The sequence below is a fragment of the Balaenoptera acutorostrata genome, chromosome 15 (genome assembly GCF_949987535.1).
Source record: "Balaenoptera acutorostrata chromosome 15, mBalAcu1.1, whole genome shotgun sequence".
Lineage (NCBI taxonomy): Eukaryota > Metazoa > Chordata > Mammalia > Artiodactyla > Balaenopteridae > Balaenoptera > Balaenoptera acutorostrata.
In genome coordinates, this window is record NC_080078.1 from 39,262,508 (window position 1) to 39,277,871 (window position 15,364).

At 57.0% G+C, this 15,364-nt stretch overlaps 1 protein-coding gene across 1 annotated transcript; it reads left to right on the forward strand.

Annotated features, from left to right (window-relative positions):
- The first annotated feature begins 7,872 nt into the window (after positions 1–7,872).
- Positions 7,873–15,363, forward strand: CIAO3 (cytosolic iron-sulfur assembly component 3). The gene is made up of 11 exons (XM_007181758.3): positions 7,873–8,027; positions 9,031–9,126; positions 10,606–10,749; positions 11,047–11,179; positions 11,738–11,872; positions 12,146–12,264; positions 12,418–12,547; positions 12,983–13,055; positions 13,530–13,667; positions 14,096–14,253; positions 14,342–15,363. Exons 1-11 carry the CDS (start codon positions 7,962–7,964, stop codon positions 14,578–14,580), a joined length of 1,431 nt encoding a protein of 476 aa, XP_007181820.1. The 5' UTR covers positions 7,873–7,961; the 3' UTR covers positions 14,581–15,363.
- The last annotated feature ends 1 nt before the right edge of the window (position 15,364 follows it).

Sequence of the window (15,364 nt, forward strand, 5' to 3'; positions counted from 1 at the left end):
CCTCACCCTGCAGCGTGGCCATCCTCCCCTCCCACCCACAGCCGCAGGTGCTGGGCTTTGTGCAAACCCAGGGCCCTGCCAGGTGGACAAGGCCGGCAGGGCCCACCAGCCCACTGCTTTCCCTTCTGAGGTCGCTCCCAAAGCAGAGGCCTGGGCAGTACCAGAGGGAGTTCCCTGGTAGCCTAGCGGTTAGGACTGCGGGCTCTCACTACCGTGACCCGGATTCAATCTCTGGTCAGGGAACTGAGATCCCATGTGCCGTGTGGCATGGCCAAAAAAAAACAACAGCAAAGGGTGACACCCCTTCCCACCTGCCAGCCCTTAGGGTGGGGCAGTGGGTGGGCATTCTGGGGAGACCCCCGTGTGCTCTCTGAAGTGGGGTTTGGGGTCTGTGGACCAGTGTGGGTGGTAGGTGGGTGGGGAGCCACTCCCCACAGAATATTGTCCCGGACTAGGTAGGGGCCTGCAGGAGACCAAACTGCCTTCCACACCTGCCCCTCCCAGGGAGCCGGAGGCCACCTAGGGCTGGTGGAATGGAACCATCCCCTCCCCCAAACCTCCACCCAGGCCTGTGTTGGCCCCACCCCTGGCTCAGAAATTGGCAGCGGTGGGGGCGGGGGCACGCTTATGCTTCAGCAACCCCTTTCAGCAGGGCAAAGAGCCCAGCCTGCGGGGAGTGTCCTGGGGAGCTCCCCTCTCCTACCAGGCCCCCAGAACAGAAAAGAGGCGGTTGAGTGGGGCCCCTGCCCCTGGGGTGGGTGAGGCCAGGCAGGAGCTGTGCCTCCCCCTGCTGTCTCCCCTCAGCCCCCACCCCAGCCCCGTGTAACCAGGGGGGACCCCTTGCACCCCAGGTAGGGGCTCCCTCAGAACCCCTGCAGCCCACTGTGGGCCCTAGAATCTGCAACCTTCACACCTCCTACCCCCAGATAGGCCAGGTTGGGGCCACAGAGGCACCTCAGCTGTCTTAGGGCTGCAGCTTCCAGAGTGGCCCAAGTGTGACCTGCCAGAGTCACGTCTGTTTCAGGCAGTCCAGGGCACGCATATTTGTGTGACAAGGAAACAGTCCCCTCACCACGCTCTGTCTCCCTATACAAGGCTGCTCAGATGCTTCCCTTTCTGGTACCTGGGATGGTCCCATCTTCGACCCTGAGTCCTTCAAGACCAATGTCCACCTGGTCATCTGTCACTCATTAACCACCTGCACACTCCCTGAGTGCCTACTGCATGCTGGGTCCTGCAGAGATGCTGGCACATGCTGGAGCAGGTGATTCGGGCCCTGCCCAGGACCTGGGGGTGGGCCTGCCTGCTAGCATGTGGGGTCTGGGGTCTGAGTGGACCACAAGCTCATCAGAGTGGCGTGTGAGGTAGAGGCAGCTGTGTCAGTGACAGAGGAATGGCCAGCTCCAACCCTGAGCCTAAGAACCATGAGCTCACAGCCTCCAGCAGGTGTGCAGCTGCAGGACACTGGCTGAAGCTCTCTCCTGCCCCACCTGTCTCACCCACCCCAGCCCAACCTCGGTCCCCAAGGTCTGGCCCTCAAGTGGTGGCAAAGGAAGTCAGACCACATTCCCTGCCAGCCTCAGGCCTGTCTGGTGAGAGCGGGAAGGGGCACAGATCACAGGTCTAGGGTCTTTGATGCAGGGTCATTTAGTCTTCCCCAAGCACAGAGATGCTGTGTGGCTAGCCTGGGGTCACACAGCATGTCAGGAGCAGCTGGGGCAAGGGTACAGCTGACTGAGGACACAGCCCTCTGAGGCCAGGGGAGGTTGTCCTCGCTGCTCCCCAAGTGCAGTGAGGACTAGGGTGGAGGCATCCATGGTGGGCAGGGGTGGGGGCTGCCCTATCTCCCCCAGCCTGCTTGTTTGGGTCCCAGTACCAGCCTCCGCCTAATCCCTGCTCCCACCCAGAGCCTGCTTGGCTGGAGGTACTGAAGGAGGTGTCCCCTCCCTCACCTCCCCAAGCATGCCCTCCATCATGACCCCACCCCACACAGATGAGGCCAAGGTCAGCCCCTCATGAGCCTGGAGCCTAGGCTGGGTGCCGGCAGACCCCAGTCACCTCCCCAGGGTCCAGGGGAGCCCTGCCCATGGTGACTCTGATGTTCCAGGATTACCAGCCAGTTCTGCGCGTCTTCTGACTTGGTTTCCTCAACTGGGAAGCAGGAGGGCAAGAGGTGGGAGCCTCTGGGGTCTGTCAAGGGAGACAAACAAGGCTCGGGCCAGCAGCTGAGAGCGGCAGTACTCAGGCCATAGGAATGCGTGGGTGGAGACCTGGGGAGGGGCTGCAGGGGGTGGGGGGAGCCACCTCTGCCTCTCCCTCCCTGGGCGGTCATGGGAGCTCCGGGTGGGCTGACCGTCAGGTACCAGGCATGTGTGCAGAGCCAAGGCCTCACCTCGTGGGGTCTTACTCTCCCATTTCTCAGGTGGTACAACAGAAGTTCAGTGCCGCAGAGAGGCCACAATTGCAGGGCAAGGCAAGGGCATGGTCCCCATCGCCCCCCACCCACAGCTGGTGCCCTGAGGGTCTCCACCCCAGTCAGCAGGTTCTGGGTGGTGGCCGCCTGGCCAGGATGTGACTCCCTGACTCCCGGGAGTGAGTTCCAGGCTCAGGTCGGCGTGGTGGTGCAGTGGTCAGGTGGGGGGCTGCGGGAGCTCACCTGCCCAGGCACTGGCCGTCTCCCGGATGGGAGGTGGAGGCCACCTTTGTGCTGGCCAGACGCCAGTGTCCGCACGCGGATCCTGGCACCACAGCCTTTGTGTGTGCCCCTGGAGCCAGAGTCCCTGGTGGCTCCCTCGATCTCCCCCACCCCGCCCCGCTACCCTCCTATACTTTTGTGAATAGGAGTTGCCTGTGTGGAATCTGTCCGGTTTCTGACCTCTCTCCGTGGGCTGGGTTTTCTATTATGTACAGTTGAGCCAAATGCTAATTAGTACAGAATTCAGGAAGGCTGCCAGGTACAAAAACCAACTCACAGAAAGAGTAAGTGCCTTTAAAAAAAAAAAAAAAAAAAGTCCTTTCCATAGATAACAACTGAAAAATTCTGGACAAAATATAAAAAAAAACAGTTCCCGGGACTTCCCTTGTGGTCCAGTGGTTAAGACTTCGTGCTCCCAAGGTAGGGGGCCCAGGTTCGATCCCTGGTCAGGGAACTAGATCCCACATGCCACAACGAAGATCCCGCATGCCACAACTAAGACCTGGCGCAGCCATAATTAATTAAAAAAAAAAAAAAAAACAGTTCCCTAAGGGCTCTGGGGAGTGAAGGAAAGAAGCCAGATTTTGGACGGGAATTGATACTTAAGGGAAGATGCCAGCGTGGATTTCCCTTTGTGGGTGTGGCTTTGTGGTGTGGGGTGCTCAGACACCAGCAGAAATCCCACCATCTTTCTGGCCGAAAGAGCCAAAGGAAGGAGCCCAGAATAACCAGACAGCAGAGAGCGTGTGGAGAACTCTGAAAAGGAGAGAGCCAGAGGAGGGGACCCCAAATTCTGTGTACCAACTCTACCCAGGCCTCTTGCTGACCCTTGAATCATGTGTGTGCAAGGCAGACAGCTCAAATGACAAACTGGCTGAGACTAAGCTCTGCACTCTCCAGGAGTGGCAGAGGTCACAGTTCAAGTATGACCAAGTTCATTGCCTGCCCAAACAGAAGCAGCAACACTCTTTGTAGGAATATAACAGAATGCAGTGTCTACACAACGAAACAGTCACAATGTTCATGATAAAATCAAAAACTGCTCAGCACAGGGAGAGCTGGGAGACTGTGACCCATTCTCCAGGGAAAAGAATCTGCTGAGGCCACGGTAAGACAGTATTAGAATTACCAGACAACGAGGTCATGGAAAAATGGGTTCTTATGAATGCAGAGGTAGGAAAAAAATGAAAATATTTTTAAAAGAACCAAATAGGAAATTTTAGAAATGAAAAATACAAAATCTGGAATTTAAAAATTCACTAGATGGACTTAACAGGATTAATCACTTCCAACTGAGGGTTAGGTGGGGCCCCCCAATTGCACAGTTAAATGAATTTTGAGATGTGGATGGAAGGTTCCTCTGTGCCCACTTGCAGGAACTGCAGTTTGATCCCAGAAGACACAGCGGCTGCAGTGTGGGTGGGAATGGACAGTTCGCTTCCTGTTTTAACTTTGATGGCACAGGAGGCGTATGAAACACGTCACTTTTGTTGTTAAAATGATGGTCATGCAGTACGTGTTTTGTGTGTAAGTTCTGTTTTCCCTTGTAATTTTAGGTTGCCTTCGTTAAGAAACACTATCAGGGGACTTCCCTGGTGGTACAGTGGCTAAGAATCTGCCTGTCAATGCAGGGCACACAGGTTTGATCCCTGGTCCGGGAAGATCCCACATGCCACGGAGCAACTAAACTTGTGCGCCACAACTACTGAGCCTGCGTGCCTAGAGCCTGTGCTCCACAACAAGAGAAGCCACCGCAATGAGAAGCCCGTGCACCACAACGAAGAATAGCGCCCGCTCGCCACAACTAGAGAAAGCCCACGCGCAGCAACGAAGACCCAACGCAGCCAAATAAATAAATAAATAAATAAATTTATTTTAAAAAAAAAGAAACACTATCAGGTCAGAAGCAAAAGCTAAATTCCAAAGCCATTTGGTGTTCGATAATTCAGGTTAAAGGAACAACATTGAATTGTATGCTTTAAGTGGGTAAGTTGCATGCTGTGGGAATTCTTTCTCAGGAAAGCTGTTTTTTTTTTTTTTTTTATAGTAATCTTTTATTTATTTATTTATTATATTTATTTGTGGCTGTGTTGGGTCTTCGTTTCTGTGCGAGGGCTTCCTCTAGTTGCGGCAAGCGGGGGCCACTCTTCATCGCGGTGCGCGGGCCTCTTCACTATCTCGGCCTCTCTTGTTGCGGAGCACAGGCTCCAGACGCGCAGGCTCAGTAGTTGTGGCTCACGGGCCTAGTTGCTCCGTGGCATGTGGGATCTTCCCAGACCAGGGCTCGAACCCGTGTCCCCTGCATTGGCAGGCAGATTCTCAACCACTGCGCCACCAGGGAAGCCCCAGGAAAGCTGTTTTTAAAAGACAGGCCAAAGATCTGAACAGACAGTTCATAAAAGAAGACGTCTGAATGGCCGATAAGCACATGAAAAGATGCCCAACTCACTGGGGAGATGCAGATCAAACCCCCCACAAGACACATCCGCCAGAACGAGGACACTTAAAGGGTCTGACAAGGAAAGTGTGTCTCGGGTGTGGGGCAGTGGGACTCACACCTGGTGGTGGGAGCACAAGGTAGTGCGGGCATTTCTGCTGGGCATTTTTTGTTTTTGTTTGGCCACGCCGTGCAGCTTGTGGGCTCTTAGTCCCCCGACCAGGGATTGAACCCAGGTCCCTGGCAATGGAAGCGCAGAGTCCTAACCACTGGACCGCCAGGGAAGTCCCTTGACTAAGTTATTAAAGCCATCTCCTGCCATAAGCAAAGGACAGAAGATCAGTATGATGGTCATCACTGGATACAAGAAGGTGAGCTTAAGGTCCCATACACTTTTCTGGTCCATGTGTGCAGAGTAATGGTCCAAACCAGTGCTGTGGTCCCCACTGGGTAGTGGTCCACGTTCTCTTTATTCATCTTCATGGCCAGTTGGAAGTGGATTCACATGAGGATTATGGAACAGGGTATGGTTAGCATCTCCCCAGGGAAAGGGCTTAGACCTGATACAGAGATGGGGGTAGGTGATGAACTCAGGTCTCTCCTCCTCTCTGTGGTGCTTCAGGAAGACATTCAGCGTGTTCACTCCCACCCCGGGAAGCGCCACAAAGTAGGTGAGGGCCTTCCACATGCGAGCTGAGCCCTCCTCACCATGGCGCCACTCGACACAGGCTGCTCCAGCTGCAGCCGGGAATGAACCTCGCATCCCAGAAACCCAGGATCCAGCTGCTGCCACCATTTTCCACCTGCATCCCGCATTTTCTTAAGAAGTTAGGTATACTCCTAACCATACAACTTAGCCATTCCCCTCCTAAGTAATCCCTCCAGAGAAATAAACCTGGATGTGCACACAAAGTCTCGTACGTAAATATTCATAGCAACTCTATTCACAATAGCCAAAAATGGGGAAAAACAAATTTCCATCAGTAGACCAATGGACAAACGAAATATGGTATTATTCATATGCTGACCTACTGGTCAGCAATAAGAGGGAACAGACTACTCATACTTGGGGGGAAAAGATGAATTTCAACATCATTATGCTGAGTGAAAGGGGCAGATATCAAAGGGTACATAATGTATGATTCTGTTTCTATAAAAATGTTAAATTTCAAACGAATCCCTCATGACAAAAAGCACGTCACTGGTTGCCGGGGCCAGGCAGCTTCACTAAAACTCAGGATTCCTGTTCGCAGGAGTAGCAGTGAGGAATCTTTTGGGGCTGATGGAAATGTTCTGTCTTGACTGGGGTGGAGATTTCACGGATGTGTGTAACCACCAAAGCTCTTTGGACTGTACCCTTTAAACGGATGCCTTTATTGTGCATAAACTGTACCACAATAAGATTGATTTAAAAATCAATAGCAAGGGGCTTCCCTGGTGGCGCAGTGGTTAAGAATCTGCCTGCTGGGCTTCCCTGGTGGCGCAGTGGTTGAGAATCTGCCTACCAAGGCAGGGGACACAGGTTTGAGCCCTGGTCTGGGAAGATCCCACATGCCACGGAGCAACTAGGCCCGTGAGCCACAACTACTGAGCCTTTGTCCCCCAGCCTCAGCCAGAGCCCCCTATGCTATAAACCCTCTCCATCACCCCAGCCTAACCGACCCTCATCCTGCCCTGATCCCAACAGCACTTATTATCCTCACACATTTTTGGTAAACGTTCTCTGGAGCATTGCAGTGAAACTAAGTTTATTTTTGTATTTGTCTGGTTCTAATAATGAGTGAGAATGTTGAGATTTCAGACATCATACCCCAGACTTTAGTCAGATATTGCCAGGACAGCGGGTGCTGGGGCCTGGAAGCCCACCAGGTACAGCCCCTGGTGAAAGCCCCTCTCGCTGCTGAAAAGAAAGTTCCCATCCTGGGAGCCACGAGGAGAGGCGGCAGGTGCTGGAGGAGGCCGCACCAGCACCTGGGCCTCAGGCACCTGGACGTCACAGTTAACCCGCAGGTAGGTGAGGAATCACCAGGAAGAGCCCACATCAGAACAAGAACCCCAAGAAGAGCACAGGCTGGGATGGGCCCCCAGCATGTGAGATCATGCCCTGCCCGCGGGGTATTCTGGGGCTGATCCTGCCAAGGCACCTTCAGGGCTGGGCCCACGTGGGTCCCAGGGATGTGCCAGACTCGATCACTGGCGTTTTCTGGAAAGTCCCATAAAAAGTGGTCATTACCTGTACATGACAACTCAAGAACTGAGTCCAGCCAGCAGCGGTTTTGTCTCAGGTAATAAAACCTCACAGGGAAATGGAGTTTTCTCAGGCTGGTCTTTGAAATAACCGCGGACTCTCTCCGAGAACCCCAGGGCTCTGCACTGAGCCGCAACCTCGGGAGGAACGGCTTCCCATCCCCGTCACTCTCATTTTCTTCTCTTTTCAACAGAAACTGGGCGTCTCTGCGTACCCGGCGCCCTTCTGGGTTCTTGGGCTGCGTCTGGAACCAAGTAAAGGAAGTCGGCTGCATCTCTCCCGGGGCGGAGACGGCGGGGGCCGCACACCTGGCTGGCAGGTGAGCCCGGGACCGCGAGGGAGGCGCCCTCGCCTCCCCGCCGCCCCGCCGCCCCTCTACCTCCCGGCCCGCGCCCAGGGAGGGGGGAGAGTGAGAGGTGCCCGGGGTCGCCAGCAGGGGGCGCGCGCCTTCCGGATGCCCGGCCGCTTGGCCAGTCGCGCATGAGCCATGCGGACGCTTTCCGGCAGCGTGGCGGAACCGCTTCACCGTTTCGCGGCATCTGGTGACTCCTGCGCGCGGCGCCGGGCGGCAGTGTGGCACCATGGCGTCGCTCTTCAGCGGGGCCCTACAGCTGACGGACCTGGACGACTTCATCGCGCCGTCTCAGGTGGGCGGGCCGGGCGGCGGCCGTGAGCGGGGAGCCCCTTCCGCCGCAGTCTCTTCCCTGAGAGAGGGGCTAAGAAGCGAGGCTGCTGGGTTGCACAGCCCCGTAGCTTCCGCGTCCCCTTCCCGGGCGGCCAGTGCAGCCGGACTCACCTAGCTTGGGGCCCGGGAGACCTTGCCGAGCTTCCCTGGCCAGTTCCTTGCGTGTGAACGGAGTGGGACGGCCCCACCCCGCTGCGAGGGCAGGGGAGGTGCTCCGCTGGAGGCACCGCGGTGGTCGTCGTAGGTGTCGCCCCCGGGGGGGAAGACAGAGCTTTCCCCCAAAGGGGACAGGACAGCTGCACTTGAGAGCCGGCCGCCCTTATCTGGTGTCTCCGCTTATCGGTTGCCACCAGCCGTGCAGGACCAAGGCTCGGAGGGCCATAGCTAATCCGTCCCAGGAGGAGGAACGGGTGGGGCTGGTCCCGGCACAGCGGCAGGAGGAGCTCGGACAGGCCTCCCACCAAGGCTTTCTGGGGCTAGTTCCCTTTGGGAATGCGATGGCTCGTGAGGTGCTCCTGTTGAGAGAGACCGCGAGAACTCCAGGAGCTGGGCAGAGAAAGGAACTTTCTTCCAGGAACTGGGCGGGGCCAAGCGTTCCTAGCGACCCCCTGGCTTCCTCCCAGCAGTCAATGAAAAACTGGCCACGGTGCCGCGCCAGACGTTTACGTTGAGAAAGGTGAGGGTGTGGGTTGGTGCTGTCTGCAGACAGGTTAGCGTGCAGGCCCAGTCAGCACCGCCTCCATCTGACTGTGACCTGCAGAGCGACTCTTGGTCGGACAGAGTGTCTGACCAGGCGTGAGTAGGGTAAGCAGTAACAAGATCCATAGCGCTAAAAGTGCTTCTGCTGCAGGAAGACCGGAATCAGGGCAGAGTTTTCGTCCCAGGTGGTGGTGTGGCCATCAGGCTGCCCCTCTTCTTCCGCCTCTGTGCACTCAGGTGCCTGTTGGGGTTTCTTACTGGTATAGGATTGCATCAAGCCCATGAGGGTGGATCAGAGGCCGGGAAGCGGCGCGGCCAAGATCCACATCGAAAATGACGGGAGTTACTTCCAAGTCAGTCAGGTAAGTGCCAGCTCGGTTGGCCTGAACCACGTTTCACTGCTCCATCGAGTGACAAATGCAGGGGCCACAGGATCTTGCACGTCTCACCAGTCCTTTCTCAGATGTGTTCTGCAGAGAGCTCTTTGCAGAGATGGCAGTTCCCGCATCCCCTCCCTCTCTCCTTCTCTCTCTGAGTTGTAATTGTGTAAGATTTTCTAGTCCAGACCACTTGTTCTTAGGGAACACCTACTTCCTGTGTAATTTAGGAATGACAAGATGCTAATCCAGTGGCGTTAAAATTTACCCCGACTTTTTGCCATTTGGACTCTCAAGAACATCTGTGCTGTCCCAGGGACCTCAGGCACCACCAGGCACGCTGGCCCGGGGATCCTGCCCAAGCAGAGGAGGAGCCACAGGATGGTTCATGGTAGGGCCAGACAGCAGGATCCAGAGTTCACAGGGAGAGAGCCACTGTTCACTCAGCCCAGGAGGGTGACGCAGCAGCACACCATGGGTCCCGCCCAAGCCCAGCACAGCACGGAAGACTGGGTCCTTTTTAGGGACCCAGTGGGCGCTGCTCCAGAGCAGCAGTGGTTGATCTGGAGGGAAGTCGGAAGCACATCAGCCCCCTGCTCAGCACAGCATCACAGCCTGGCCTTGAGGCCAGTCCAACCTGGGAAAATGCACTGAGCTCAAATTGTGTCTTTGGTGCTAAGTAAGGCCTAGTGATCTGGGCTGGAAGGGAGTTCCAGTCTTGTCAGCCCCCTGGTCACACTCTGGGCCCCTGAAGCTCACCTGGCCCTGGCTCAGACCACTCCTGTGTGTGCAGAGGGAGTGAAGGGGCTCTACTAGGATCTTTTGCAGCTAAGAAGAGTTGCCCAGCCTGGAGGCTGGCTTGAACACCAGGTTCTGCAAATGTCTGGCCGAGTCTGACACTGTGACTGCCCCTTGTGTCCCTCACCCACTCTTCTGTGTGTTGGCACTAGGCAGGCACAGCCCAGGTGGGCACAGGCTCCCGCCATCTCCTCCCTCTGCCCCTCTCCTTGTCCCTCTCTCCTTTCTTCCTTAATCTTTGCCCTTGCCTTTCTCTTCCTCCTCCATTTAGAGCCCGGCCTTGGGCATTTTCCTGTCCCCACAGCCCCGTGAGGGCAGCCTGGGGACCAACGACTGTCCAGGGCCTCTGTGATGAGTCAGCTGCTTCTTTGCAGATTTAACGCCCGTCTCCCACCCCTGGCGGGCAGCAAGCCTCTTCAATATGATCTGACGTGCCAGCCAAGTTTGTACCAAAGTTAGAATTCGGTGCCACTATGAAAATCTAGAACGTGTATACGTGTTTCTGCAATACATATTTAATTTCTAAGAACTTACAGCACATAAAGCCAGTAGTTGGTTGTCAGTGTTGTGAGACGGAGAATGAAGGTTTCCTGTGGGTCCCATCATCTGAGAGCTCCACGTCCTCATGTGGAGGGCCCTTGGGGTACCAGGTTCTTGTGCTTCCAGGATGGAGGGACGAAGAAGCTGGAGAGGGCCAAGATCTCACTGGACGACTGCCTGGCGTGCAGTGGCTGCGTCACTTCGGCAGAGACCGTGCTCATCACTCAGCAGAGCCACGAGGAGCTGCGGAAGGTTCTAGGTGCTAATAAGGTGAGCAGTGGGGCAGTCTTTGGGATGCCACTCTAACCCGACATCAACCCCAGCATCCCTCACTCGTGTTGTCAGGGCAGCTCATCTTCTGGTGCCCTTTGTCCTATGTCTCCTAGTGACTCCTGGCATTTTTAGGTCTCATCGGTGGGATCTCAAGTCAATTACTTGTATTTTGACATTGAAGTGTTAACCCTAAACTTTAGGTTCTACGTGTTTGCAAAAATGACACGCCCTGATGGAGTTAGGCTTGGAATCTGTTAAACACACAGAGTGAGCGGCAGGTCCCTTGCTTTGCAGATGGCGGCGCCCGATCAGCAGAGGCTGGTTGTCATCTCGGTCTCTCCCCAGTCCAGAGCGTCGCTGGCTGTGAGATTTCAGCTGAATCCTACAGACACCGCCAGGAAATTAACTGCATTCTTTAAAAAAATAGGTAGGTGCTGAACCTTGGGTGAGCTCCAGCTTGGACACGAGGGCTGGCGGGGGGCTTGTCATGCCCCACTGTCACTGGGCTTAAACGCATCAGAAACTCTATCTGAGGTTGACTTCAACGTGAAGTTTTGTTTTGATACAGAGAGCAGTGCCTTTTAATAGAAAACTGTCTGAATTCTGATGTTGCACTTCCCCGAGTCTGGAATTTACCCACTCCTAATATTGTTTTTAAACTATCACCATCAAGGCACATCTCCCAGGTCTGAGTTGGGTTCTGGCTCAGATCAGCTGGTCGAACTCTGTGTGCTGGGAGCAGGGCTGGGAGGACGTGGGGTGAGCCCCTGTGCCGGCGGCTGCCCTAGGCAGCATGCAGGGTTTGGCCTGGTCCCTGGCAGCCACCGAGCTCAAAGGAAGGAAGGCCCAAGGACGCTGTGCTGTCTGCACACCAGCGTGTCATGTGACGCCCCACGGGAAGGCAGAGCCCTGCTCCCGGGGCAAGGTGGGCAGCGCCTGGGGCTGTGGCCATCCTTCTTGGGGTGAGATGGGTGCTCCCTTGCAGGGGCACACTACGTGTTTGATACCACCTTCTCGAGGAACTTCAGCCTCCTCGAGAGCCAGCGGGAGTTCGTGCGGCGATTCCGAGCACAGGCTGATTCCAAGCAGGCCTTGCCTGTGCTGACTTCCGCCTGCCCGGGTATGCTGATGCTGCGGAATGATGTCAACAGCTGGACATGGGTGACGGGAGTGCTGGGGGAGGGGCTCGTCAGCAGGCACTGCCTGCGGGTCACCTGTAGTCGCTTCAGTTCCCAGAGGGGTGATCACAGGGACACCTGAGACACGTGTCGGCGACAGCAGAGTGGGGGCTTCTTAGTGGGCTCCTAACTCCTGTACAAGTCGGTCCACCCCAGAAAGTCACACCCCTGCCCTGCTCGCTTCCCCCACCACCCCCACCCTGTGTCGGCCTCAGGCTGGATCTGCTACGCCGAGAAGACCCACGGGAACGTCCTCCTCCCCCACATCAGCACCGCCCGGTCCCCGCAGCAGGTCATGGGCTCCCTGGTCAAGGACTTCTTCTCCCAGCAGCAGGTAACAGGGACATCTTACAAAATGAGCCAAGACTGCAGTGGTCACGGACCCACACGCAGAACTGTGCTCCCAGCCGTGCCTGTGCTGTCACCTCCGCCTCAGCCTTTGCTGCTGGGGCCAGGCAGCTGCACCACTGCTGTGTTCTCCACGCAGCATTTGACCCCCGACAAGATCTACCACGTGACGGTGATGCCCTGCTACGACAAAAAGCTGGAAGCCTCCAGACCCGACTTCTTCAGCCAAGAGCACCAGACACGCGATGTGGATTGTGTCATCACAACAGGTGCGGGGCCCCGAGCCTGCTGGCGCTGTGTCCCCAGCGTCAGGCCCAGCACAACCCCCCTGGCTCATGTTGGTCACCCCGTCTGTGAGTTGAGCAGCCTTGCAGAGGCTCCCAAATGCTTAAAAGAGAAATGAACGCCCACCCGGGAGGCAGACAATCCGGGGAGGGTCGCTGTCCAGGGACGCGGTGCCCTGCCCACTCCAGGCGCATTGTGAGGCACCCCAGGGTCAGGCGCGTCTGCCCCACCACAGCACCGGGAGGCCCTTCAGAAGTGGAGTTGCCTCTGGCTGGGTTCATCCTCCACTCACGAGCAGGGGCTGGACGTCTGGCCACTCACAGGTTGCTAGGGATGCAGGTGGTGGGGATCTTTCATGGTCTCTGTTTTTGTTGAGATTCAGCTGAAGAGCGTCTGTCTGTGCTGTGGTCTCATCGTAGGAGAAGTCTTCAAGCTGCTGGAAGAAGAAGGGGTCTCGCTGTCAGAGCTGGAGCCGGCTCCCCTGGACAGTCTGTACGTCGCACCTGCCATGTCGGGCAGTAAGCTCGTCCAGCATTGGGGTGCTCTTGACCTTGGGGTCACTGATGTCCTGGTGGGCAGCAGAAGGGACGAGGCGGGGGCAGGCACTGTCCTCCCCCTTCTTCTCTGCCTCAGCTTCCTTCTGGTTGGTTTTGCGTCTGCCCCGTGGTATGTGTTGGTGTCCAGAGGTGGTTGAGTTCACGAGACGGCCTGTGGACAATTGGCTGATGGTTATCAGAGCTGACCCCAACTTCATACAGGTCTGAGCCCCCCAGAACAGGTGACATGACGGAGGGGACAGTCCTTTTCCCCCAGAGCCTCCTCCTGACACACCCACAAAGCCCTGGAGTCTGTGACTCATCTTCCACTTAGAAAGCAAGCGCTCTCAAACATGACAGACAGAGGTTACCCGGAAGCCTTGGTGGACAGCAGCCCCACTACCACCTGAGGCCATGCCCTCCTCCCCAGGTGCAGCAGTGTATCTGCCCAGGAGCCTACCAGCCATCAGGGTGGGGGCTCGGGGGGCTACCTGGAGCACGTGTTCCGGCATGCAGCCTGGGAGCTCTTTGGAATCCACGTCACTGAAGTCACCTACAGACCCCTGAGGTCAGTGGGAAGGGCTGGAGCTTGGGGCAGGGCAGCCTTTCGGGGCACCAGGCAGGAGCTGGGCCCTCCCCTCTGGCTCATGTGAAGGGGCCAGAGCTCTCCAGCCCTTGGTCTCCTCATCATAGGGCTCAGTGTCCACTACCCCCAGCACGGTGACCCAGGGCCCCAGAGGCCCATGGTGGCAGGACGGTTTTCCTGGCACAGGGTGTGTCCCAATGTGAGTCCCCATTCCAGGGAGGGCGGGCTGGGGCCTTTGTCAGACCTTGGGAAGGTGGGGTTCCCATTCTACAGACCAGGAAACCAAGGCTGGGGCTGAGGCCACCTGCCCCACTCATTGAAGGGAGCTTTCTACCCTCCCCTATCACTGTCCCCCACCCGGGAGGAAGCCTGGGCGTGCCATGTGGACAGCCTGGTCTGTGTCCCCTCAGGAACAAGGACCTCCAGGAGGTGACTCTGGAGAGGGAGGGCCGGGTCCTTCTGCACTTCGCCGCGGCCTACGGCTTCCGCAACATCCAGAACCTGGTGCAAAAGCTCAAGCGAGGCCGCTGCCCATACCACTATGTGGAGGTCATGGCCTGCCCTTCAGGTAGCTGCAGACAGAGTGGGCCCTCTGGGACCCCGTGTGCTGACACCCTCCCCTTGACCACACTTCTGCCCGTCCTTCTCTGCCACAGGCTGCTTGAATGGTGGAGGCCAGCTCAAGGCCCCCGACATGCCTGGCAAGGAGCTTCTCCAGCAGGTTGAGAGGCTATACAGCATGGTCAGGACTGAGGCACCAGAGGATGCGCCTGGGGTCCAGGAGCTGTATGGGCACTGGCTGCAGGGCGAGGGCTCAGAGCAGGCCAGCCGCCTGCTGCACACAAGCTACCACGCGGTGGAAAAGGCTGGCTCCAGCCTCAGCATCAGGTGGTAGGAGGCCTCAAGGATCCACCCGGCCCAACACAGCCAGCACCGGGACTCCCAGGAAGGCGTGTGGAATCTCCAGCAGGGAAGTCGCCCGAGACCCCAGGGCACACCCCCAAAATGCCGGATGAGATGTGGGGACGTTGGGACCCACATAGAGATGGGACTCAGGACCCCCAGCCAGTAAAGGTGACCTCCAGCCTGTGCTCACCCGGACTCCCTGCTGCAGGGGGCCAGAGGTTCCACCACCTGCTGGAACCTCTCCATGGGCCCAGAGCCCTAGAGGTGCCCTGACTCCTCCTGGCTGTGGCGGCCTAAGCTGTGAGGGTTTCAGCTCGTCCTGTGGGGAGCTTAAGGGAGAGAAAAGTGGGGGTTCCTCATCCCCCATTTCTAGAGTCACCTGAAGCTGCAATGTGGAGGGTGGTGATAGGCTGGACCTGCCAGGCTGGTCAAGCTCACAGCAGAGCTTGGGGAACCCTGCCACACTAGGCAGCAGAGGACACTGGCAGGAGACAGGCACCTGGCCCATGACCCCAGCTGGGGATGGGTGCTCCCTCCACCTAGAACCAGGTGTTCGACGAAGCTGCGGTCTCTGGGGCTTGAGAACCTGTGTCTTGGGGGCTGAGTCCAGGTGGGAAGGACTCTTGCTATCAGGCCTCAGTGGTCTCTCTGGCTGAGTCCTGTGTCCACAGCTGGACCCCCACTTAAGGAGCAGGGGGAGGGCAGATTGCATTCAGCCCACCAGGCCTGGCCCCGAGAAGCTCACTTCTAGTAAAGGGAACTCTCTCTGAAAC